Source organism: Populus alba, chromosome 10 (assembly GCF_005239225.2).
Source record: "Populus alba chromosome 10, ASM523922v2, whole genome shotgun sequence".
Classification (NCBI taxonomy): domain Eukaryota; kingdom Viridiplantae; phylum Streptophyta; class Magnoliopsida; order Malpighiales; family Salicaceae; genus Populus; species Populus alba.
In genome coordinates, this window is record NC_133293.1 from 13,709,813 (window position 1) to 13,730,449 (window position 20,637).

Sequence of the window (20,637 nt, forward strand, 5' to 3'; positions counted from 1 at the left end):
TATAAAAAAATACTTCTTATAAATAAATAAAACGTGATATCTAATAAAAATCATGTTTTAGTATTGGAACAATATAAAAATGTACTATTTAATTAATTTTTTTAATTTATATTATTCTTTCAAAACTACGCTTAAATAAATAAATAAAATATAGTTTTGAGTAAATAAATTATACTGTATTTTACGTGTCCTGACATATTTAAAAAGATTTTCTCGCTCCATTTACATCACAATCAGTCGATCACAATAAAAGTTTGAAATACTATTACGAAAGTAGATTTTCACCTCTAAAAAGAGCAACAGCAGCGCGGGACCCTCAGAGTGAATCTTTTATAATCTTTTCACTTCACAGGACACGAGTTCTTGGGATTGTGGTTATTATATTTTCATCAAGTCCATCCACCAAGCATGATTTCAGAAAAATCAATAATTTTTATACACAGCCCAAATAAAATAAAATAAACGGTATATTAATGATGTTTTTATTTTAAAAGTTTGGTTGAAATTGTTTTTTAAATAATTTTTTATGTTAAAATATATGTTAATAATATTTTTTAATTTTTAAAAAATTATTTTTGATATCAACACATCAAAATAATTTAAAAATATATAATTTAAAGTAAATAAAAAAATACAAAATATTTAAATTTCTCTTAAAATACTTAATGCAGAAACAAACATTTCAACCACTCTTGATCAGGTATCCATATCAGAAAGGAACTAAACGTGGACGTTTGATATTACCGAGAAATATCTTGCCATTGATGTCCTTCTAAAACAACCCAATTATTAAGATTCGACAACGTACGGGTAAACAGCTTCCATTGAGAACCCAAATGTATGGCTGTTATTTAAAAAATACCAAAAACATAAATCGTGTGGCATAGCTCAACTCGTGGACACCGACAAATCAAAGTTCAGTAAGAACTGTAACGAATCACGAGGGAGTTTAAAAAAGAAACAAAATTAAAACTTTTTTTTATAATATTTTTATATTATTTAAATAAAATAATATTAAAAATAAATTTAAAAATATTATTTTTATTAAACAAAGGCACACTCCTATTACCCGCTCCCACGACATTCAATTTGCTACCCCACATTCATAAATGGAGAAACCACGTCAGCCACCACTCTCCCGGATCTAATAAATAAATGTAGAGTGAAAGAGAGAAGAGGCCCCTTGCTTCTGCACTAGAAAGAAAAACAATACTGGAAGATGCCGGAATATTCCTTATAGTGATCGCATTCAGGCAAGGTTCCTTGAACAATTTGTGTTATCCTTCAAGCTGTTAATCTTTCTCTTAGTATGTTCTCTGAAAATGGAATTAGAAAAGCATGCTGTTACCTTGTTTGCTTTATTAAAGAAAGCTAAAACTTGAGAAAAGCACGTAGATCAAGAGATTTTATTGGGTATTGTAATAATTACTTTATTTTTTTTTTTAACGAGCGTTTAAGAGTATGTTTGGTGCTGCGTTTGCACCTGTGTTTTGTCCAAATTTAAATTTTTTTTTTAAATTGAGTTCGGTTTGTACTTTTTATATCATTTTAATGTGTTGATGTTAAAAATAATTTTTTAAAAAATAAAAAAACATCATCGGCATACTTTTCGGCACGAAAAGCTATTTGAAAAGCAACCGCTACCACACTGTCAAACACGCTCTAAATGTCTTTTAGTTTTTTTCCACGATAATATTTAAGTTTTTCTAATTTTTAATTATAGTCATATAACGCTTTTAATTTTTTAAAAAATACAAAAAACTTTGCTTTGGAAGGTATTTTGTGTAATTAAAAAGATCAGGGGGTGTTTTAGTATTTTCCCGGTGTATTTATTATTTTTTAATTGAAAAATTATGGGCGCATGTTCCTTATGTTCAAGCGAGTGGGTGGCGGTTGCACTATTAAAGAGGTGCATTTAACGCTTCCTAGTGGTCAAATCTGGCCATCCATCTTCTAACTAGATGTACAGTCGTGTCGTGCCTTCTTCCACATGGTGTGGCGCGTGTAGACAAATAATGGTTGAATTGCCGTTGATGATTGATTACTTGTGTGTTTTCGTTCTTTTATCTCTCTTAACAACTAAAATGCACAATTATTTTTTTTGTTTGTTATTTTTCAAATTAAGGATATTTCTCATTCTTAAGCACCTTGGGTCTAGATCCAAGTGCAAGCTCTTCCGATAACTAAAGTGCATAATTGTTTTTTTTGTTTCTTGTTTGTCAAATTAGACATGTTTCAAATTAGACATGTTTGTTAGATTCCAAGTGCCTGGGCTGATATCCATGTCAAACCCATACACTTGGGTTTGCAAGACACGTGCTTGGGTTAAAAAATTATTATTTTATAAATCATGTGTTTCGCAGTTAAACTTTTCAAAAATAAAAAAACTCGTGAATTGTTAATTCTTAACTCGTTCCGGGTTTCTTTTATGTAAGTAAACTTTTTCAGGATTTCTTTTTCTGTAAGTTGAAATTTTTGTTTGATCAGGTATCCATACCAGAAAGGAACTAAACGTGGACGTTTGACATCACCGAGAAATATCTTGCCATTGATGCCCTTCTAAACAAACCCAATTATTAAGATTCGACAACGTACGGGTAAACAGCTTCCATTGAGAACCCAAATGTATGGCTGTTATTTAAAATACTTAAAAACATAAATAGTGTGGCATAGCTCAACTCGTGGACAATGACAAATCAAAGTTCAGTAAGAACTGTAACGAATCTCGAGGACACAAACACGAGGGAGTTTAAAATAGAAACAAAATTTAAATTATTTTTTAATATTTTAATATCATTTTAATATAATAATATTAAAATAAATTTTAAAAAAATTAAAAATATTATTTTTATTAAACAAAGGCACACCTCCTATTACCCGCTCCCACGACATTCAATTTGCTACCCCACATTCATAAATGGAGAAACCACGTCAGCCACCACTCTCCCAGATCTAATAAATAAATGTAGAGTGAAAGAGAGAAGAGGCCCCTTGCTTCTGCACTAGAAAGAAAAACAATACTGGAAGATGCCGGAATATTGTGTCACAGGTGGAACAGGTTTCATAGCAGCATACTTGGTCAAGTCCTTGCTAGAGAAAGGTCACACTGTGCGGGTCACACTGCGAGACCCAGGTTCTAGTATTCTTTTCTGTCTTGTCCAATTCTGCTGTAAACTCTGCTAAATCTTCAAGATTTAAAATTTTACGCACTTGCCGTCTAAATTTTCAGGGAATGTTAGAAAGGTGGGGTTTCTTCAAGAGTTTAATGGAGCCAAGGAGAGGCTCAAGATTTTCAAAGCCGACTTGCTGGAAGAAGGCAGCTTTGACGAGGCAATTCAAGGCGTTGATGGGGTCTTCCACATCGCTGCACCGGTGCTTGTTCCTTATAGTGATCGCATTCAGGCAAGGTTCCTTGAACAATTTGTGTTATCCTTCAAGCTGTTAATCTTTCTCTTAGTATGTTCTCTGAAAATGGAATTAGAAAAGCATGCTGTTACCTTGTTTGCTTTATTAAAGAAAGCTAAAACTTGAGAAAATCACGTAGATCAAGAGAATTTATTGGGTATCGTAATAGTTATTTTATTTTTATTTTTTTTAACGAGCGTTTAAGAGCAGTGCTGCGTTTGCACCTGTGTTTTGTCCAAATTTAAATTTTTTTTTTAAATTGAGTTCGGTTTGTACTTTTTATATCTTTTAATGTGTTGATGTTAAAAAATAATTTTTAAAAAATAAAAAAATATCATTGGCATACTTTTCGGCACGAAAAGCTATTTGAAAAGCAACCGCTACCACACTGTCAAACACGCTTTAAATGTCTTTTAGTTTTTTTTCACGATAATATTTAAGTTTTTCTAATTTTTAATTATAGTCATATAACGCTTTTAATTTTTTAAAAAATACAAAAAACTTTGCTTTGGAAGGTATTTTGTGTAATTAAAAAGATCAGGGGGTGTTTTAGTATTTTCCCGGTGTATTTATTATTTTTTAATTGAAAAATTATGGGCGCATGTTCCTCATGTTCAAGCGAGTGGGTGGCGGTTGCACTATTAAAGAGGTGCATTTAACGCTTCCTAGTGGTCAAATCTGGCCATCCATCTTCTAACTAGATGTGCAGTCGTGTCGTGCCTTCTTCCACATGGTGTGGCGCGTGTAGACAAATAATGGTTGAATTGCCGTTGATGATTGATTACTTGTGTGTTTTCGTTCTTTTATCTCTCTTAACAACTAAAATGCACAATTATTTTTTTTGTTTGTTATTTGTCAAATCAAGGATATTTCTCATTCTTAAGCACCTTGGGTCTAGATCCAAGTGCAAGCTTTTCCGATAACTAAAGTGCATAATTGTTCTTTTTGTTTCTTGTTTGTCAAAATTAGACATGTTTGTTAGATTCCAAGTGCCTGGGCCTGACATCCATGTCAAACCCATACACTTGGGTTTGCCAGACACGTGCTTGGGTCAAAAAATTATTATTTTATAAAACATGTCTTTCGCAGTTAAACTTTTAAAAAAAAAAAAACTCGTGAATTGTTAATTCTTAACTCGTTCCGGGTTTCTTTTATGTAAGTAAACTTTTTCAGGATTTCTTTTTCTGTAAGTTGAAATTTTTGTTTGTGCTGGGATATTTTGCAGGAAACTTTGATTGATCCATGTATTAAGGGCACCCTGAATGTGCTGAACTCCTGCTCGAAAGCTAGTAGTGTGAAACGGGTTGTGTTCACCTCTTCATCTTCCACAGTGAGATACCGTGACGATACGCCTCAAATTTTCTCTCTTAATGAGTCCCATTGGAGTGATACTGAGTACTGCAAACGCCATAATGTATCAAAATTTCTTGCTTTGTTGAGTTTCTTTATGCATCATTTGACAAACACGTGCACTCTTTCTTCTTTGTGGAGGAGGGATTAAACAATTCTCCTTGCTTTGTAGCTCTGGTACGCCTATGCAAAGACCGTAGCAGAGAAAGAGGCGTGGAGAGTATCAAAAGAAAATGGGATTGATCTAGTATCCTTCATCCCATCTTTCGTGGTTGGTCCATTGCTTGCACCAGAACCAAACAGTACACTGCTTTTGATACAATCTATAGTTAAAGGTTAGGCTTCCATGTTATCAGTATCATGTTAAAAGCCATCACAGCCTTAAATCTTCATGCTCATCTTTCTCTCATGAAAAACAAAATATAGCTATGTCAGAGCTGCATTAGTTAGTGTTTTATAAAGCTCTTCTTGTTGGCAGAAGAACAAATTCACACAAGTTTTAGCTCCTAGTGTAGAGAAAGAATTCTGAAATGCACAAGGAGACATGAGTCTTATTTGCAATGTTTGTGATGTGATCGAATTCAACCCAAGACAATGAACTGTTGGAAAGATTGCAGGATGATATTATCGGGGTACAGATGCAATGCCAGCTATAGTATTAATGCATTATCCTGGCAGATCACATTGAGTTCCTGCTCCGGAATCACACTTGCAGTATAAGTTCTTTTTTCTTTTCCTGAAATGTTTCTATTAATAAAGTTGCTGCATTTATTTATCAGGCTCACGAGGAGAATATCCCAACATGACGGTGGGGTTTACGCACATAGATGATGTGGTTGCTGGTAGCATTTTAGCAATGGAGAATAGCGAAGCATCAGGCAGGCTATTATGTTCAGGCCAAGTAGCTCACTGGTCACAGATTATTGAGATGCTCAGGGCCAAATACCCATCCTATCCGTATGAAAACAAGTGAGTAAAGCAATGGCATCAACAATTACTTGACTTATTTCTCGAGAATGAAGCTTACTTAGCTAGAACAACCCCTCGTAAGTTTCTACCTGTTAACATTTGATGATCATGGCACTTCAGGTGTAGCAGCCAGGAAGGAGACACCAACCCACATAGCATGGATACCACTAAGATTGCCCAGTTAGGATTGCCCCCTTTCAAAACACTTGAAGAAATGTTTGATGACTGCATCAAGAGTCTCCAAGAGAAGGGATTTCTCTAAATCCCATAATTTATGCTTTAAGCTCCGTAATATTGGAAAATTTGTTTTCAAACTAGTGAATGGCATCTGTATTTCTCGTAATCAAGTGTGTTTGATAGTAGCTAGTGACTACTAATTAATGAGAAAGCTGCTTGTTGGCCTTCAATAAATGAGAAAGCTTCTCTTATATCTGTAAGCCAGTCCCTTTCATTCTTCTTATTTATCTCTTTATTTTCTTTCTCCCCTTTCCGATTCTATGCCCTCTAATTCTTTCCTTCGAACTTATCTGCTCAAAATCATATAAATTATAATAAATTTATTTTTAACGCTCTAAAAAACTCATATCATCTTTTTTTAGACATGGCTACGAGGATGAGCATTCCCTAAATAGAGGCTTGGCATAGCCCTTGAAACATTGGGTTTGGTGCGAGCAAACATGTTAGATTCAAGGTATTTGGACATGATAGCTAATTAAGTCTAAGATAATATGAATTTGGTAAACATGTCAAACACTTGAACTTGATTGTCCGTCAAGTTCAAAGTAATGCGAGTCTATAAAAATATTAAATCTAAGGTATTTCGACTTGATATCCTACCAAGTTTAAGGTAACGTGAATCTAATAGTAACGTGAGTTTGACAAATATGTCAAATCCAAGACGCTTAGACTTGACAGTCAGATAAATTCAATACAACGTTAGTTTAATAAACATGGCAGACCTAAGCAACTTGAATTTGACAACTAGCCAAGTCCACAGTACCGACCATCCTTCCTTGGCTCGTCTAAGGTAATAACCAACTACCCTTGAATCTAACCTCGGCGAAGAACTCAGCCTCTATGAGTTTAGCTATATTTGACATCTTGGACCCTAATGTTTCTATATCTTTTTAGGTGTGTAAAAATCATCCAAGGACCTAATATATTCTCATCAAATATTAATATAAATGTAAATGATATTTATTTCTCATTAAATGTTATCAAGGTAGGATTACACATTTTAGATGTATAAAAGTCAACCAATAACCCATCATATTCCCATAAAATATTAATATAGATATAATAGATATTTATCCTTTATTAAATGCTATAAATAGACAATGAGACATTTAGAATAAAGATTCACAACCTTCATTCTTTGTTGCATATATATTTTCAAAGCATTTCTCTTTCCAATATTTTTATACTTTTTTTTTCTAAAAAAATAATTGTTTAAACATTAAAAAGTCCTCACCTTCAAAAAAAAAAAAAAAAAAAACATTCATTGCATTTTTCTAAGCTAGTGGAATTTTTATAACTTCGTCAAAATCCTAAATTAAAGTTGTCTAGTTTCATTGCATTTCACTGACTGATTATTATGATAGAAAAGACAATTCCGACGAGGTTCCGAAAAACTGTTTTAGATTTGAGTTTTTAGGATAACCGTGAGACCTTTCAGCTGTTGGTCCCAGAGGACATCAAAAAAGGTTCGTTGGTTCCTACCATGAAAAATGAAATAAAATGCTTTTAAAGCTGTTAGAATCAAACTCATCATTATCAATCCTATGAAACAAAGAAACTGTCGGGCCTGATAATTGCGAAAACAATAGGCCCAATGAGTCAAAACAGAACATTTGCCTATGAAAGCCCATCCCCAGACTCAACACTTAATGGGCCTGTAAAGCCGATCCAGGGAGCCGGAGTTATTAGATGCCCCGCCGCCTGTATAAAAACGAGAATTACTCACTATTTTGAGGTAGAAGATTTTTTCAAGTATTTTTTATTTTTAAATATATTAAAATAATATATTTTTTAATTTTTTAAAATCAAAAAATTATATAAAAATAATCAGAAAAATATTCTAAAACAAAGAAAAAAAAAAGAAAAAACAAACAAACAGAGCACTGACAAATAATTTTTTATTTGTGGTTTTCTTTCTAGGCTAATTTTTCTGCCCGCGTTATCAAGGTAGAGAGAGATTCAAAAACAAAACAATCAACGCCGCTAATATTGAATCTATTATAATTTTTCATTTTAAAATTAAAAACGTTTCTAAGACTTATGCTAGAGATACGAATATATAAAAGGCAGTCAACATTAAGGGTTTGCAATCATATCGACACAGTGAGTTCAAGGGAAATTGTTTTTTCGAAGAGAAACAGATTCCTTCAAGAGAATCCTAATAACGACAGGCATGCCTTTATAAGGGCTTAGCCACGTGGCCTCCTTTGCTTTGTTTGTTATTTTTTGTTTTATGCGTTCAAATGTATCAAGAATACCACCAATTTCTACAAAAGGCTAGCCTTGGATTCCTATATATTTTCTGGGGGGTCTAAATTGTCTATTCTGTGTTCTTTTCGTTTTGCTCATAGATTCTTCCAAGTCTAATGTCTTATAATCCCAGTTGCTTATGGAAGCTTTTCAACGAGTGCTGCGTTAATTAATTAATTACTAGTTGCAAACATAAAAACAGTTTTTTTAAAAAATACTCCTAACACGACTGTGAATTTTCCAGCTTCTGAAACCTTAGACACCATGCTGTGAATTTACCTGGTAACTATCACTTGCTCTCTGATTTGGTGCTGTTTGTCAATTGTGTTTATGGTGTTTTATGAAAATCTAATAAAAAAATATTAGAAAATAATTTTTTATATTTTTATTATTTTGATGTGTGGATATTAAAAATAATTTTAAAATATAAAAAAATATTATTTTAAAGTGTTTCCTAGTAAACAAATATTTTGAAAAGTAATTATTACTATATTCTCAAACTTAATATTTATTTATAACCAATTCTCTAGTATATTTAAAACCAATTATATATAGGGGTGTTTGTAATAGTAGTAGTGGTAATTTTTTAAAGTATTTTTTTGCTTGAAAATATATTAATATATATATATATACATATATTAAATTTATTTTTGATATTATCATATTAAAACGATTTAAAAACACCCCAAAAATTAATTTAAAAAAAAACTAAAAATTTTATAAAACTCTGCCCTGAACGAGCTCTTAAAACCAATTTTCTGTTATAATTAAATTCAATTATAACATTTAAATCAATAAATAAATTAAATTTATATATTTAAATAGAGTTAAATTCAAAAATTTTTATATATTAATTTCATCTTATTTCTTCAAATATTTCCTAGGAAAAAATGGGTAGATAAGTACTTTTAAAAAAACTAGTTTCAAAATTAATTTTTTTCTTTTTAAGATTGTAAATTAGAAGGGCTGGCCTCTGATTTAATTTTGTATAAATTTTAGATATTGAAATTCAAGTATTAGCAATTAAAATGATTTCAAATATAAAATTTTATTAAGATTTTTTAATTAAATTCAATTTAGATTTGTCAGAATATGCTGTGGATGACATGCAACTATCGTTTTTCTATTATTAATTAATATGACGCCTTTTTTTTTTTTTTTTTTTTTAAGATTGAATATGCTACTTTTTGTTTGTTATTTAGAGCAAGTCAATATGCTCTTTATCTTATCGGGCAAAATGAAAAAAGTATCATGCAATAACGAAAAGGTGATAGAGATGTGTTACCAGTAGATAAAGGTCAACCACGCCGCACAATATTTATTTAGCAGTTCACCCGATCTGGGGTTCAATTCACCAGCTTATCAGCCCACCTAGTGATTGATCGCAATTTAATTTATATAAAAAAAATCAAATATCAATACACATATAGTCATAAAAAAAAAAAAAAAAACCTAAAAAATATAATTTAATCGATTAAATTCCAGTTTATTTTCTAGAAATCACTAGTTTGAGTTTCATAAATCTTAAAAATATTAAATATTTATATAATCATTAATTTTAAAAACCATAAAATTAGTCAAGGTTCTAAAAAACTAGCCTGAATATTCACATTAATAATAATATTATAAAAAAAAAATCCAATAATCACACTTTATTACAGCAACTACTTGTGTACACCCACTCCTCCCAATTAAGGATTAATTCTTTTCTAAATCTTTTTAGTTTTCTTCTTTTATATTTAAGATATCTAAAAGTTCTTTTTTATCTTAATATTATCTGTATCATCATTAAATCCTCTTGCCATATGATATCACTAACACCATTAAAGATTGACAAGTGTCATATCTCTACAACATGAAATATTCGTTGATGTACACTTTTATCCCTGATTATTTTTTTTAAAAATTACTTTGGTTCAGATATTTTATTTTTTCTTATAAAAAATCTTTGATTGAAATTTTCTGGTCATCATGTTTTACTGTAAATATAATTCAGTACCTCTACCTATATGTCAAATCATAAACTTGGTCAAGATTATTCAAACAATTTAAATGGCTTGATGAATAAGGTAAGAGTCAAGTGAATTTAAATAGGTATACTCGTTTAAAAAGTATAATTTTTTTTTTCAATTCATGCATGTTTTTCTGTTTTTTTTTGTATGTTACACTGTTCATTTTTTTATTTTACCGGTTCATGTAATTTTTTTCTTTTTTTCCTGCACTATTCATGTGGTTGCTGGTTTTTTTGGATTTTTTTTATTGTTTTTGGGCCATGTAGTTTTATTTTATTTTTTTACTTTTTTTTCAATATCCATTGCATTTCTGGCATGAACAACATATTCTATTTCATGTTATTAAACTTAGTTTCTTTGTAATTTCATAATTTCAAATTATATTAGCTTGGTTCTATATGTTTAGTTATTTTTTATTTTAAATATTTCCACATTTTAAAATCTTGAAAAACATCCCGATATTAAATTAAATATTAATATTTTTAAATAAAATTTTAGTTTGTGGTTAAAAACAAGATTAAATGAAGAAGGATAAAAAGAAAGTTCACTGTTCAAAACATGTAAAAAAAACGTTGATTTTGTCCTTAAAGTTTCAGCTGGCATGTTATTTGGCCTCTAAAGCTGTAATACATGTATTTTTATCCTAAACTTTAGTTTTTTAAAAAAGTTTCAGCATGTGTTTATTATCTCTACATGTTACCTGGCATCTAAAGTTTTAGTTTTTTTTTTTTAATAAAGATTTTTCAGAGAAGGTTTTCTATACAGTTGACTTTTTTTTTTTTTTTTTTAAAATTTTAGACTAATTAAAGAACTTTTTTTTGTGTTAAGAAAGGGTTTCGTGAGGTTCTATAGATTTTTTCAGGTGTTTACAGGCAAAGATAATCTGAAAAATAGATTTTCAGAATTTTAAAACTTAAACACTAATTTTTTTAATCACTAAAATCAAATCAATGGACGACGACATGCCATGTGCCAAACGAATGATCAACTTTTAATATATATATATATATATATATATATATATATATATATATATATAGAGAGAGAGAGAGAGAGAGAGAGAGAGAACAGTTGACTTGTCCGTACATTTTTTTAAAAAAAGCCACGTGTGCGCGGGAGGGGCTCTCCATGCGCGCACAAGCTTGTTAGTTTGGCGCATGCCCCGAAGACCTCCTCGGAGGCCTAGAAGCCCCGGCCTTGTTTGTTATGTCGTCCTTGCTTCTTTATAGATTTATCCATAGAAACATGTAAAATGATAGATTCATGATTTTTTATTTTTTATCGATACTTTTATGATTATAATGGTTTTTTATTTAAAAAATAATATTTATAATTAAAAAACTTGATTTTTCTCAATATATATATAATGAATGAATAAAAGGTGTTATTGATTAAAAATATTAGTTTCTTGCTCTATGATTCAAGTCATTAAAATTTAATAAATATTTTTTAATTGCCATTAGTTTTTGCTCAATAAAATATGCTGCTAGTAAAAAAAAAAACATGTTATTACTAGAATAATAATAAAAAATACATGAATGAGAGCATATAATTTTGAAAAAAAAAATTTCCACCAAAATTCTAATAATTTATTTTCTTGTGAAAAAATAAAATTTTTAAAACAATCATGCGCTGCGAGGTCAAAAATTTACACTTTAATCTTTAATCAACTTTTTACTAGTTATTAGATCATATATTTTTTATTTCATAAAGCACAAACATTATTTTTTTTAATTTTCAATCAAGAATTTTCATGATGCTAAAAAAATGTATTAATGACCCTTGCACTTGTATCTCTTGCGTCAGAAATTAATTCGCAACCCAACCGCAATTTAGAGCCAGTGATGCGAAAACAACTACTTCACAATAACACCTGTGGGGATGCATTTAGCCCTTCTTTTGCTGTACTCAATTTTTTAAGAAAATATCGCTGAGCCACCACCTACTCCTCTACAAAGCCTGCTTTTAAATAGCATAACCAAAGGACAATAGAAAGTTCTACAAATCACACAGAAAATAATTAACAATGAAATATACTGCAACTACACTATATTGACTTCACAAATTCAACAGATTTCGATATTCACTTTTTTTGGCCTCTACACAACCCAAAGGACAGCTGCATTAGTATAAGCAAAACTCAACTCAGGACACACAAATCTCCACGAATCAATTAATATATAGAAATTATAATATACATGCCTTCACCTTCATGGAACTTCGGTTAATTGGGCTATTTGCACCAAAAGTTCAAAAATTTCAGCGAAATAACCCGATGCAAAAAAGTTTTAATGAAATAATATAATTTGAGATTATTGCATTTTATAACCACAACATTTAACAAATATCACGATCCTAAACCAAATCCCGTAACTTCTTTAAATGTCGCAGTTCTAAGCCATGGCATTCAATGTCCACAAGTTTCAATAGCCAAATCCCCATAACCTAACTAAAATTCAAAACTGTAATGTCCCCCAACATCCTATGTATTTGAAAGGTTCATGTGAAATTTATGAAGAATTACATCTCGTTTTCATGTCATGTTAATTTAGGTTGAATTGCATAAGAACTTCAATTCCATTGATTATTTAGTTTGTTAATCTTATAATTAATTTGGTTAATGACAACACTACATCATATAACCTAAAAATCATAACAGAATCCATATTTAGAGAGTAAGAAATTATCTAAATTTAACAGAATTTCAGCAGAATTTCTTTTATATTGGAACTCTATCTAAAATTTTATAATGTATAAAAATACCTAAAAATAAAAACAATAATCAAACATAATGACTCCCATAGTTTATAATCATAGGTTCCGTCAAGCTTACCACTCAAAACACAAACTTTAGTTTTTTTCACCCATAACATTTATGGACTATTATATATGAGTGTTTTCATGAGATGAATGCAAATAAATAAACATACATACATAAGAAATATAAAATTTAAACAATGCAACATTTTAATAATAGAAATCTCAAAATATATAAGCATAACTCATCTAACAATCTACACCTAGCTACGTCGTTTCCTAAATATTATAGGCTCATCAATAACATGATTGCCCCTTGTTTTTTTTTTTTGGCCTAACCCTCGATCACGACATTAACAAGAGTTTACATTTCTTCAAAGTTCACAAGTGCATTATGGCAAACAATGAACCACCAAGATGCATAGATGAGTCCATTGTTTTCTTCATCATTATTATGAGGTGATCACTTAACCCTCCTATAGTAACAAACCAACCTAATATTAATATAATGTTAATGTTAAATTAAAGAATCCATAAATAAAATGCATCATTTAACATATATTAATTCTAAAAAAATATGAGTATTTACAATATTTCAAATTTGTTGTGCATGTTACATGTATTGTATGTCTGCGGGTGGAGGAACCTGTTCAAGATCCAATGTAATGACCTGACATGTGATATACATGTTTCGAATCATATACTCCTCCCTCGTAATCACATAGTGCACACCTATAAATATCTTGCTTTTTGTGCATCTCATTATGATACATGAGCTATATGGTGAGATATCCAACCATGATCATTTTTTTTCGTGATGATTTATGGCATGCAACGTATCATTTGTACTGATATTAATTGGAATGTGTTATCTATAGATGACCTGTCACATTATCTAATATGGGAAATGTAGCTCAACAATCTAAAAAATATCAAAGGCACCATTAATGTCTATATGTTCATCCTGCTAGTGCAAACAGTTAGAACAACTGTTAGTTTATCTTCCTTATATGAAGCCCACGTTAACGCACGTGTGTGTAGCCCATTTAATTTTGTTATCTCAAATGAATCTGAATTTTCACGGTATCCCCTTGTAAATAATGCTTACATTCTAGTGCATGAATACATTGTAATTGAATAAAAATTAAAATTGACAATTAATATTGATATTCGACCAAATATGCAATTTGTCTGTTTAGTTGTATTAACTAAATTATTTTTACTACTGAATGTTTGTCCAGCCTTCAAATTAAAGCCTCTAGACAAATATCTATGACCAAGTGCCCAACCATAGAAAATAGCAAATATAGACCCAAAAGCATCTTCCAATTCAGGAACAAGAGGTGTTATTTCATTATCAACACCTATTATCATGTTTAGGTTTAGCGTCCATCATTTTTATTGTCACTAGACTCAGAGTAATCATATGTGTTGATCAGTGAATGGATTGTCAAACATAATATCATAACTTCTTTATAGCAAATCATCCATCAACAAATTGTTTTTCCCTCTACTAACTAACCTCTAAGGAATAGTAGATTATGATCCATTTATACCTATTCAACTAGGAGTTGGGACACACAAAGGATTTGATCAACTACTCGTATACAATATTATTATGTTCAATCCACTTTGGATAAAAGAACTTATCATTGTCTTAAAATTATCATCATATGCAATCGGTACAGAATAATAACAGTGTTTCTCAACTTGACACCTCCAAGTTGTATCAACTTCAATATCATTATAATTTAACGGAAGTCTATGACATATAGTTTTTTTTTCATTTCCGCATATAAACATGTCTAAATTAACATTTAACAAGACATTGCTCCTGTTATTGTAGGTGGTACTATAATGTATATTAATTCAAACAATATACCGAATTTAACGCAATTCCCAGAATTTGACGTAACACATAATTCACAAAAACTCGACATAATTCATAAGATCAAAATTTATTGATATTGTCATAGTCAATTACATGAAATCAAACCCATATTCATAACAAATTCAAATAACTCAAACAAAATACCAAATTCAGCAATTTATCCACAATCTAACACAACACGTAATTCGTCAAAATTATACCTCATTCATGCTATATTACATGAAACTGTCAAGCCTTACTGATAGCATTCGTAGTTGATTCCAACCATTTCATGCAAAATTTTGAATTCGACAACTTATGTAAAATTCAATGCAACACATAATTCACTGAAATTAAACCTAATCGATGTCATTTTTCATACTCAACTACATCAAATCAATCCTAATTGAGCGTATCCATAGCTAATTTATCATTAATTCAACAAACTCTAAATTCAATATAAACCCTAAACAATAATTTAATTTGCACTAAACTAAACACACATTAAATATAAAACTCACCTAATTAATAGAGTTATAGTATGTTTACATTGTAGAACTAGAAAATGTTGAGACGACAGTGACAATGACAACAACAATTGTGTTTTGGCAATTTTTGAAGAGAAAAACATGTAGAAGACTGAGATGAGTTTGAATTTTGAGTGTTTTAAAGGAAAAAAAAATGATTTGTAGGTTTTTTAGAGAGAGAATGTTTATTATTATGAAACATGACATAGTAGTTGTCATATTTGGAAATAAAGACATTAAATGTCACGCAAAGGATGATAAGTTTAAATTGTGTGATATTTAGAAAAGAAAAAAAAAACTTTAATTGTGTTATTCAGTCTAAATTTATTACCGTACTAATTTAAGAGAAAAATCAGGAACTATGTTTTTTTTTTTTTTTTATATGGAACAGCAAACAGAATATGTAAAAAGGCACAGCCTGGCATTGATATGGGAGGTAAAAATGGTGTTACTGGAGGCTAACAGAAAACCAGGGTTCAGTGCTCTCCCCTACTTTTTAAGCATGCGACAGAAAACATAAAAAGGACAGACACAATGAAGCTGCTGGTGTCACCAAACACAAGCCAACACTGTCACAAGCTTCATTTATTTAGAGAGTACGTGGAAGGACAAGGAGAAGAGTGGAAGAAAGAAAGCAATTGGTATCCAGCTTGCATAAAAAAGGATTCTCGAGAGAACATCTTTTCCTGCTTCTACTTGCAGATACAAAGCAAAACTCCCCAAAGCAAATTAATTTTTGAACCAATTCTTCCGGAAAAACCCTTTAGCAAAAGCAACAAAACTACTAATTTGATTTTAGTTTCAAAAACATTTTTAAAAAAATTAAATCTTTTTATTTTTTTACTTCTAATTATATATTTTTTTTAACACAAAAATATTAAAAATAAAAAAAATATTATTTTAATACATTTTTAAAAACAATAAATTTAAAAACAATAGATCCAATATTCCGAAGCCTCCTGCCATCACTAGGACTCCTAAGATCACTTGCCTATGCTAAACACTACATGATGCTACGTGCCTACAACTAGTCTACAAGAAAATGGCAGTTAAATTTTCATTGCTTTTTTGAACATGAACAGAAAATGGGCAGAGAACACCAGACACAAAAGCTACCCAACAATACTTTAGAGTAACAGAACATTAGATAAAAAGTAATTTTACATCCCAGCTTGAAGACCTGGGGGTTATGGCAACGAAATTGACGCTGTCCCTCAAGTCCTCTAGTACAGGGATACCGATTACCAACTACAAGCACTGGGATTATGGGCAAGATATTAGTACAAAAAACTAGTTCCAATCTTGGAAAGAATGCCTCAGAGATGAAATAAACAAGCCAAAAGACGAGATAAAAATCACACCAGTTCCATTTCATAACTTCACATGGACAAGATGCGAGGAAAAAGCAAAACTCTCAAAACCCAGTAACATTGAAGACTCAGGAAACTGGAGAATTCCTTGGAAGGCTCTAATAGCACAGAAAAACCCAAAGAATACTTAAAACCCTACAGCAAAATGTGCTCATTCCTCCTCTCTCAAAAAACATACAACTCAAACTCACTAGCAAAACCATTCTCAAGGGCCTGTGTTACAGACCCTGAGATCTCTTGTTGCTTTAATATAACTTACAATAAACTAGTAATAATAAAAATTCTACTGCAATTAAAATCCTAGCTGCAAAACTTATTGGCATACAATGTTGAGGGGTTTTTGTTGATGATCATCCAAATAAGTGAATTCCTCGTTGCCAAACTCAAAATCATAATCAGGAAGCTCGCCTGGTTCTTCACCATTTAGCCCGCAAATATCAAGATCATCAATAACACAGTAATCATCATAAAATCGACCAAACTCATCAATAAGATTACCAAAGTCGAGACCCAAGTTAAGATCTTGATCTATCGGACAAGATGCCAATGGATCGTTCATAAAATCCAAATCAGGTATCTCAAGATTCGCAACAGAAGAACCAATGTCTTCATGCTTGATCACGAGACCACATTCACCAGTAACATTTGACACCATAGCAGTGTCAAGCTCGAGAACAGAAGCAGGGGAAGTATGCGAAACAACGCTATCATCAGTATCCCCAGAAGATGCAGAACTGACTTGTTTTTTGCTGCTGTTGTGAGAATGAGAATGAGAGATGGCCAGAGATGATGAAATGTTTTGACTTTTTTCAGAGGCTAACATAGCCAAAGCCTCATATTCCTGCTTCTTTGCCTCGTAGGCTTGGGCAGCTTCTTCAAGAGTATCGAAAGTACCCAACCACGTTCTCGCTTTGGTCACTGGATTCCGAATCTCAGCTGCCCATTTACCCCATTTCCTTTGCCTAACACCAACAGGTTTCTTTGGTGCTAGTTTCTTGGCTTCGAAAGTTGACGTTGGGGTTTCGGGCAAAACCCTCATCTTCTTACCGGGGGATTTAGCACTATTGTTACTGTCTTGACAGGAACTCTCAGGCTCAAAGGTTTTTGGCTGGGGGGTTACAACCAAAGGTAGGTTGATTTCTCGCACAAAACGTTTTCTAGACGATTTCTTGTCAGATTCATCATCACTCGAATCGGATTCGGTAGCATACGGGTCATAACAGATGACACGGATTTTTCTCATTGTGGACTCCATTTTAGACTCCTGCGGCAAGATTCGTTTAATATCGTTGGTTTTAGGGTAAAGCAAAGATTGTCTTTTTGGTGACATTATGAATAGCGGGTAAAACTCTCCAAAACCCTCTCAAAATGATCCCAGAAAAATTTGTGAAGAAAAAAAAAGGAAAAGGTCAGAGGAAACAGACGCAAAGAAAAAGCTATTTGATTTATCAAGTGAGAGCCCCTCTCAAGAACAGGAAGAGATTAAAAAATCGCTTTAAATGGAAAGCCTCTACTCCAGAACAAGGCCTGCAAAAACAAAAACATAACAAACCCAGAACTCATTTCAGAAATTGATGAGAAACATCAAAAGAAACGAAAAATAAAACATGGGGTTTATAAGAAAATTAGACAAGAGAGTACCTTTTTGGTTTCAAAGGCATCGAAACAGCCGGGAACCCCAGATTCAACCTCTGCTTGAAACAGCAGAGAAGCATATAGCAGAAGAAGCAAAAGCACCAAGAAACAACACCACCGTCGCAAAGAGTGAAAGCTTTTGTAATAAAGAATGAAATCCAGAGCTGCAATTGCGCCCCAACAAAAGTCAAATCAAACTCAGCCGACATAAATCCACTCCTCAAAACACAGAAACCTCTCTATAGGATTCTCCTCCGCTCCTTTCAAGCTAAAAAAAGCAAACCATAGATAGAGATAATCAGACTGATATTTAACAGTAGAAGAACCAAAACGATAAACAAACCCACGAGTACAATATAAAAAAAAGATTTAAAAGGATGACGAATCAATGGATGAAATTTCTCTCTCCATAACATGACAAAACATCATAAGTTAAAATACTGAAATACCGGATTTGTTTTTTTAAAAACAGATACAAGGATGAAGACCTTAACTTCATAACGCAAATCTCCATAAAAACATCGTTTAAAAAATTAAAAACTAAAGAAGTTATGGTACTAGATTTGTGACTGTATCCCTACCTCTTCACTTCTCTTGCACTACTGGTCTCTACCTCTCTGCTCTTTTCTTTATTCTAGGCCATTGACAGTTTCACTTTTTTCCATGCGGTCAAAGTTTGAGACGGTGCTAATATATTTATAATAATGGAGAAATTGTTGTCGCTGTTGGGAAATTAAAACTATCAAGGAAAGTAAGTTGTGTCTGGTAAATAATTATATAAAAAGTAGTAGCTGATAAATATGGAGGCATGGGATCATGGATGAGTGTCATCTATTTATCATGTCATGTCTATCATGCCGTGCCAGTAAAAATCTTGTTTTCACATGAGTTCTGAGTCAAGCACGTGTGAGTTACTGGTGGTGATTATTATTTTGGTAAATGTTTGGTGGGATAATATAAATGCTTTTTACATGGATGGTTGAGCATACGCGCTATGAAAGCACGTGTGGAGTGTGAGCGTATGTGTGCGGGTGTGGGGGCCAAATTTATCGCAGCTTTTTGGGAAACGGAGCGCCGAGAGTGGGCACCGTATTCGAGGGGTAGTTAAGTCTTGGAATGACTTGTCCTCCGGCACCTTAGTCAAAAGTATAGGGTCGTTGTTGTGGAGAATTTACAGTTTCTGCCACTTAAAATGTCTTGTTCCTGAATTAGCCTTGTTGTGAGGAAATTTTCCCATCCTAAACGGTACCGCCTTAAAGTTTTTTAACTAGGAGTTGATTTTTTCATAGGATTACTTTCATCGCTCAACTAGTTTCCTTTTTTCTTTTCTTTAATGGAGAAAATTGGGAGGCAATCACGGAGAAGGATTTGTCGGGTCATGTATTCGACTTGAGACTTTAGTGGCCAAATCTTTGAAAGTGGAGGAAATACTTTTTACCTTGTTATTTAATGTGATTCTAAAAATAAGAAAAGTTGTCGATATACAATTATGTTGAGATGTGTTGCTGCCTTGTATGACTATATTTCCCATGTTGTTTTTACCTTTTCCTTGAGTGCAATTATGTTGAAATGTGTTGCTGCCTTGTATGAATATATATATATTCTTTAAGAGTGTGCTGGCTGTCTGCCAAAATCTTGTTTCTACTTAGGAAATTTTTAAACCGTGTCAGGAAAAAGGTTCAAAATTGTACGTGAGCTAGGTGTTATTTTAGATTGTTGAACAACGAAAAAAATAGAAATAATAAAAAAAAAAAAAACTAGGAGAATTATGCAAATTACACCTATTTCAATTTTTTTACCAGCTACTTTTTTTTTGTAGCCTTAAGTAGACCGTGAGAATAGATCGATGTATATTTTATATCATGAATGTTTTTATTGCTAGGTGGGCCATCCAGTACATTTTGACATTTTTTTGATAGTGTCTCAAAACATTTTTAAAAAAATTATTTTTTTATTAAATTAATATATTTTTTATATTTTTAGATTATTTTAATGTCAAAAATTATTTTTAAAAAGTAAAAAATATATTATTTTAATATATATTAAAATAAAAAATATTTAAAAAAATAATGCTGCATCATTTTCAAACATTCTCCTCTCTTCGTAAATAAGACATATTCTATCAAGAAAAAATGCGCAACATCAGTAAATCCATCAGATATTACTTGCAAAATGATTTTATTTTTACATGATGATATGCAGACAAACCCTTTTTTTTTTTAATACGAGCGAATGATTACAATGATAGAAGATAA

The 20,637-nt window shown here is 31.6% G+C and overlaps 2 protein-coding genes across 2 annotated transcripts; one reads left to right on the plus strand and one right to left on the minus strand.

Moving 5' to 3' along the window:
• Positions 1 to 2,922: 2,922 nt before the first annotated feature.
• On the plus strand, positions 2,923 to 6,209 carry LOC118048064 (tetraketide alpha-pyrone reductase 2). The gene is made up of 6 exons (XM_035057595.2): positions 2,923 to 3,133; positions 3,230 to 3,402; positions 4,631 to 4,819; positions 4,928 to 5,090; positions 5,535 to 5,724; positions 5,845 to 6,209. The coding sequence occupies exons 1-6, from the start codon at positions 3,028 to 3,030 to the stop codon at positions 5,984 to 5,986; spliced, it is 963 nt and encodes a 320-aa protein (XP_034913486.1). The 5' UTR covers positions 2,923 to 3,027; the 3' UTR covers positions 5,987 to 6,209.
• Positions 6,210 to 16,723: 10,514 nt separating this feature from the next.
• LOC118048050 (ethylene-responsive transcription factor ERF119) lies at positions 16,724 to 19,123 on the minus strand. The gene is made up of 3 exons (XM_035057571.2): positions 18,964 to 19,123; positions 18,389 to 18,650; positions 16,724 to 18,274 (listed from the first exon to the last, which is right to left on the minus strand). The coding sequence occupies exon 3, from the start codon at positions 18,075 to 18,077 to the stop codon at positions 17,061 to 17,063; it is 1,017 nt and encodes a 338-aa protein (XP_034913462.1). The 5' UTR covers positions 18,078 to 18,274; positions 18,389 to 18,650; positions 18,964 to 19,123; the 3' UTR covers positions 16,724 to 17,060.
• Positions 19,124 to 20,637: the final 1,514 nt, after the last annotated feature.

Coding starts and splice junctions, on each gene's coding strand:
- LOC118048064 (XM_035057595.2), top strand. CDS start 3,028: ATGCCGGAATATTGTGTCACAGGTGGAACAGGTTTCATAGCAGCATAC. Junction 3,134..3,229: donor GGTCACACTGCGAGACCCAG/GTTCTAGTATTC, acceptor CTAAATTTTCAG/GGAATGTTAGAAAGGTGGGG. Junction 5,091..5,534: donor GATACAATCTATAGTTAAAG/GTTAGGCTTCCA, acceptor TTTATTTATCAG/GCTCACGAGGAGAATATCCC.
- LOC118048050 (XM_035057571.2), bottom strand. CDS start 18,077: ATGTCACCAAAAAGACAATCTTTGCTTTACCCTAAAACCAACGATATT.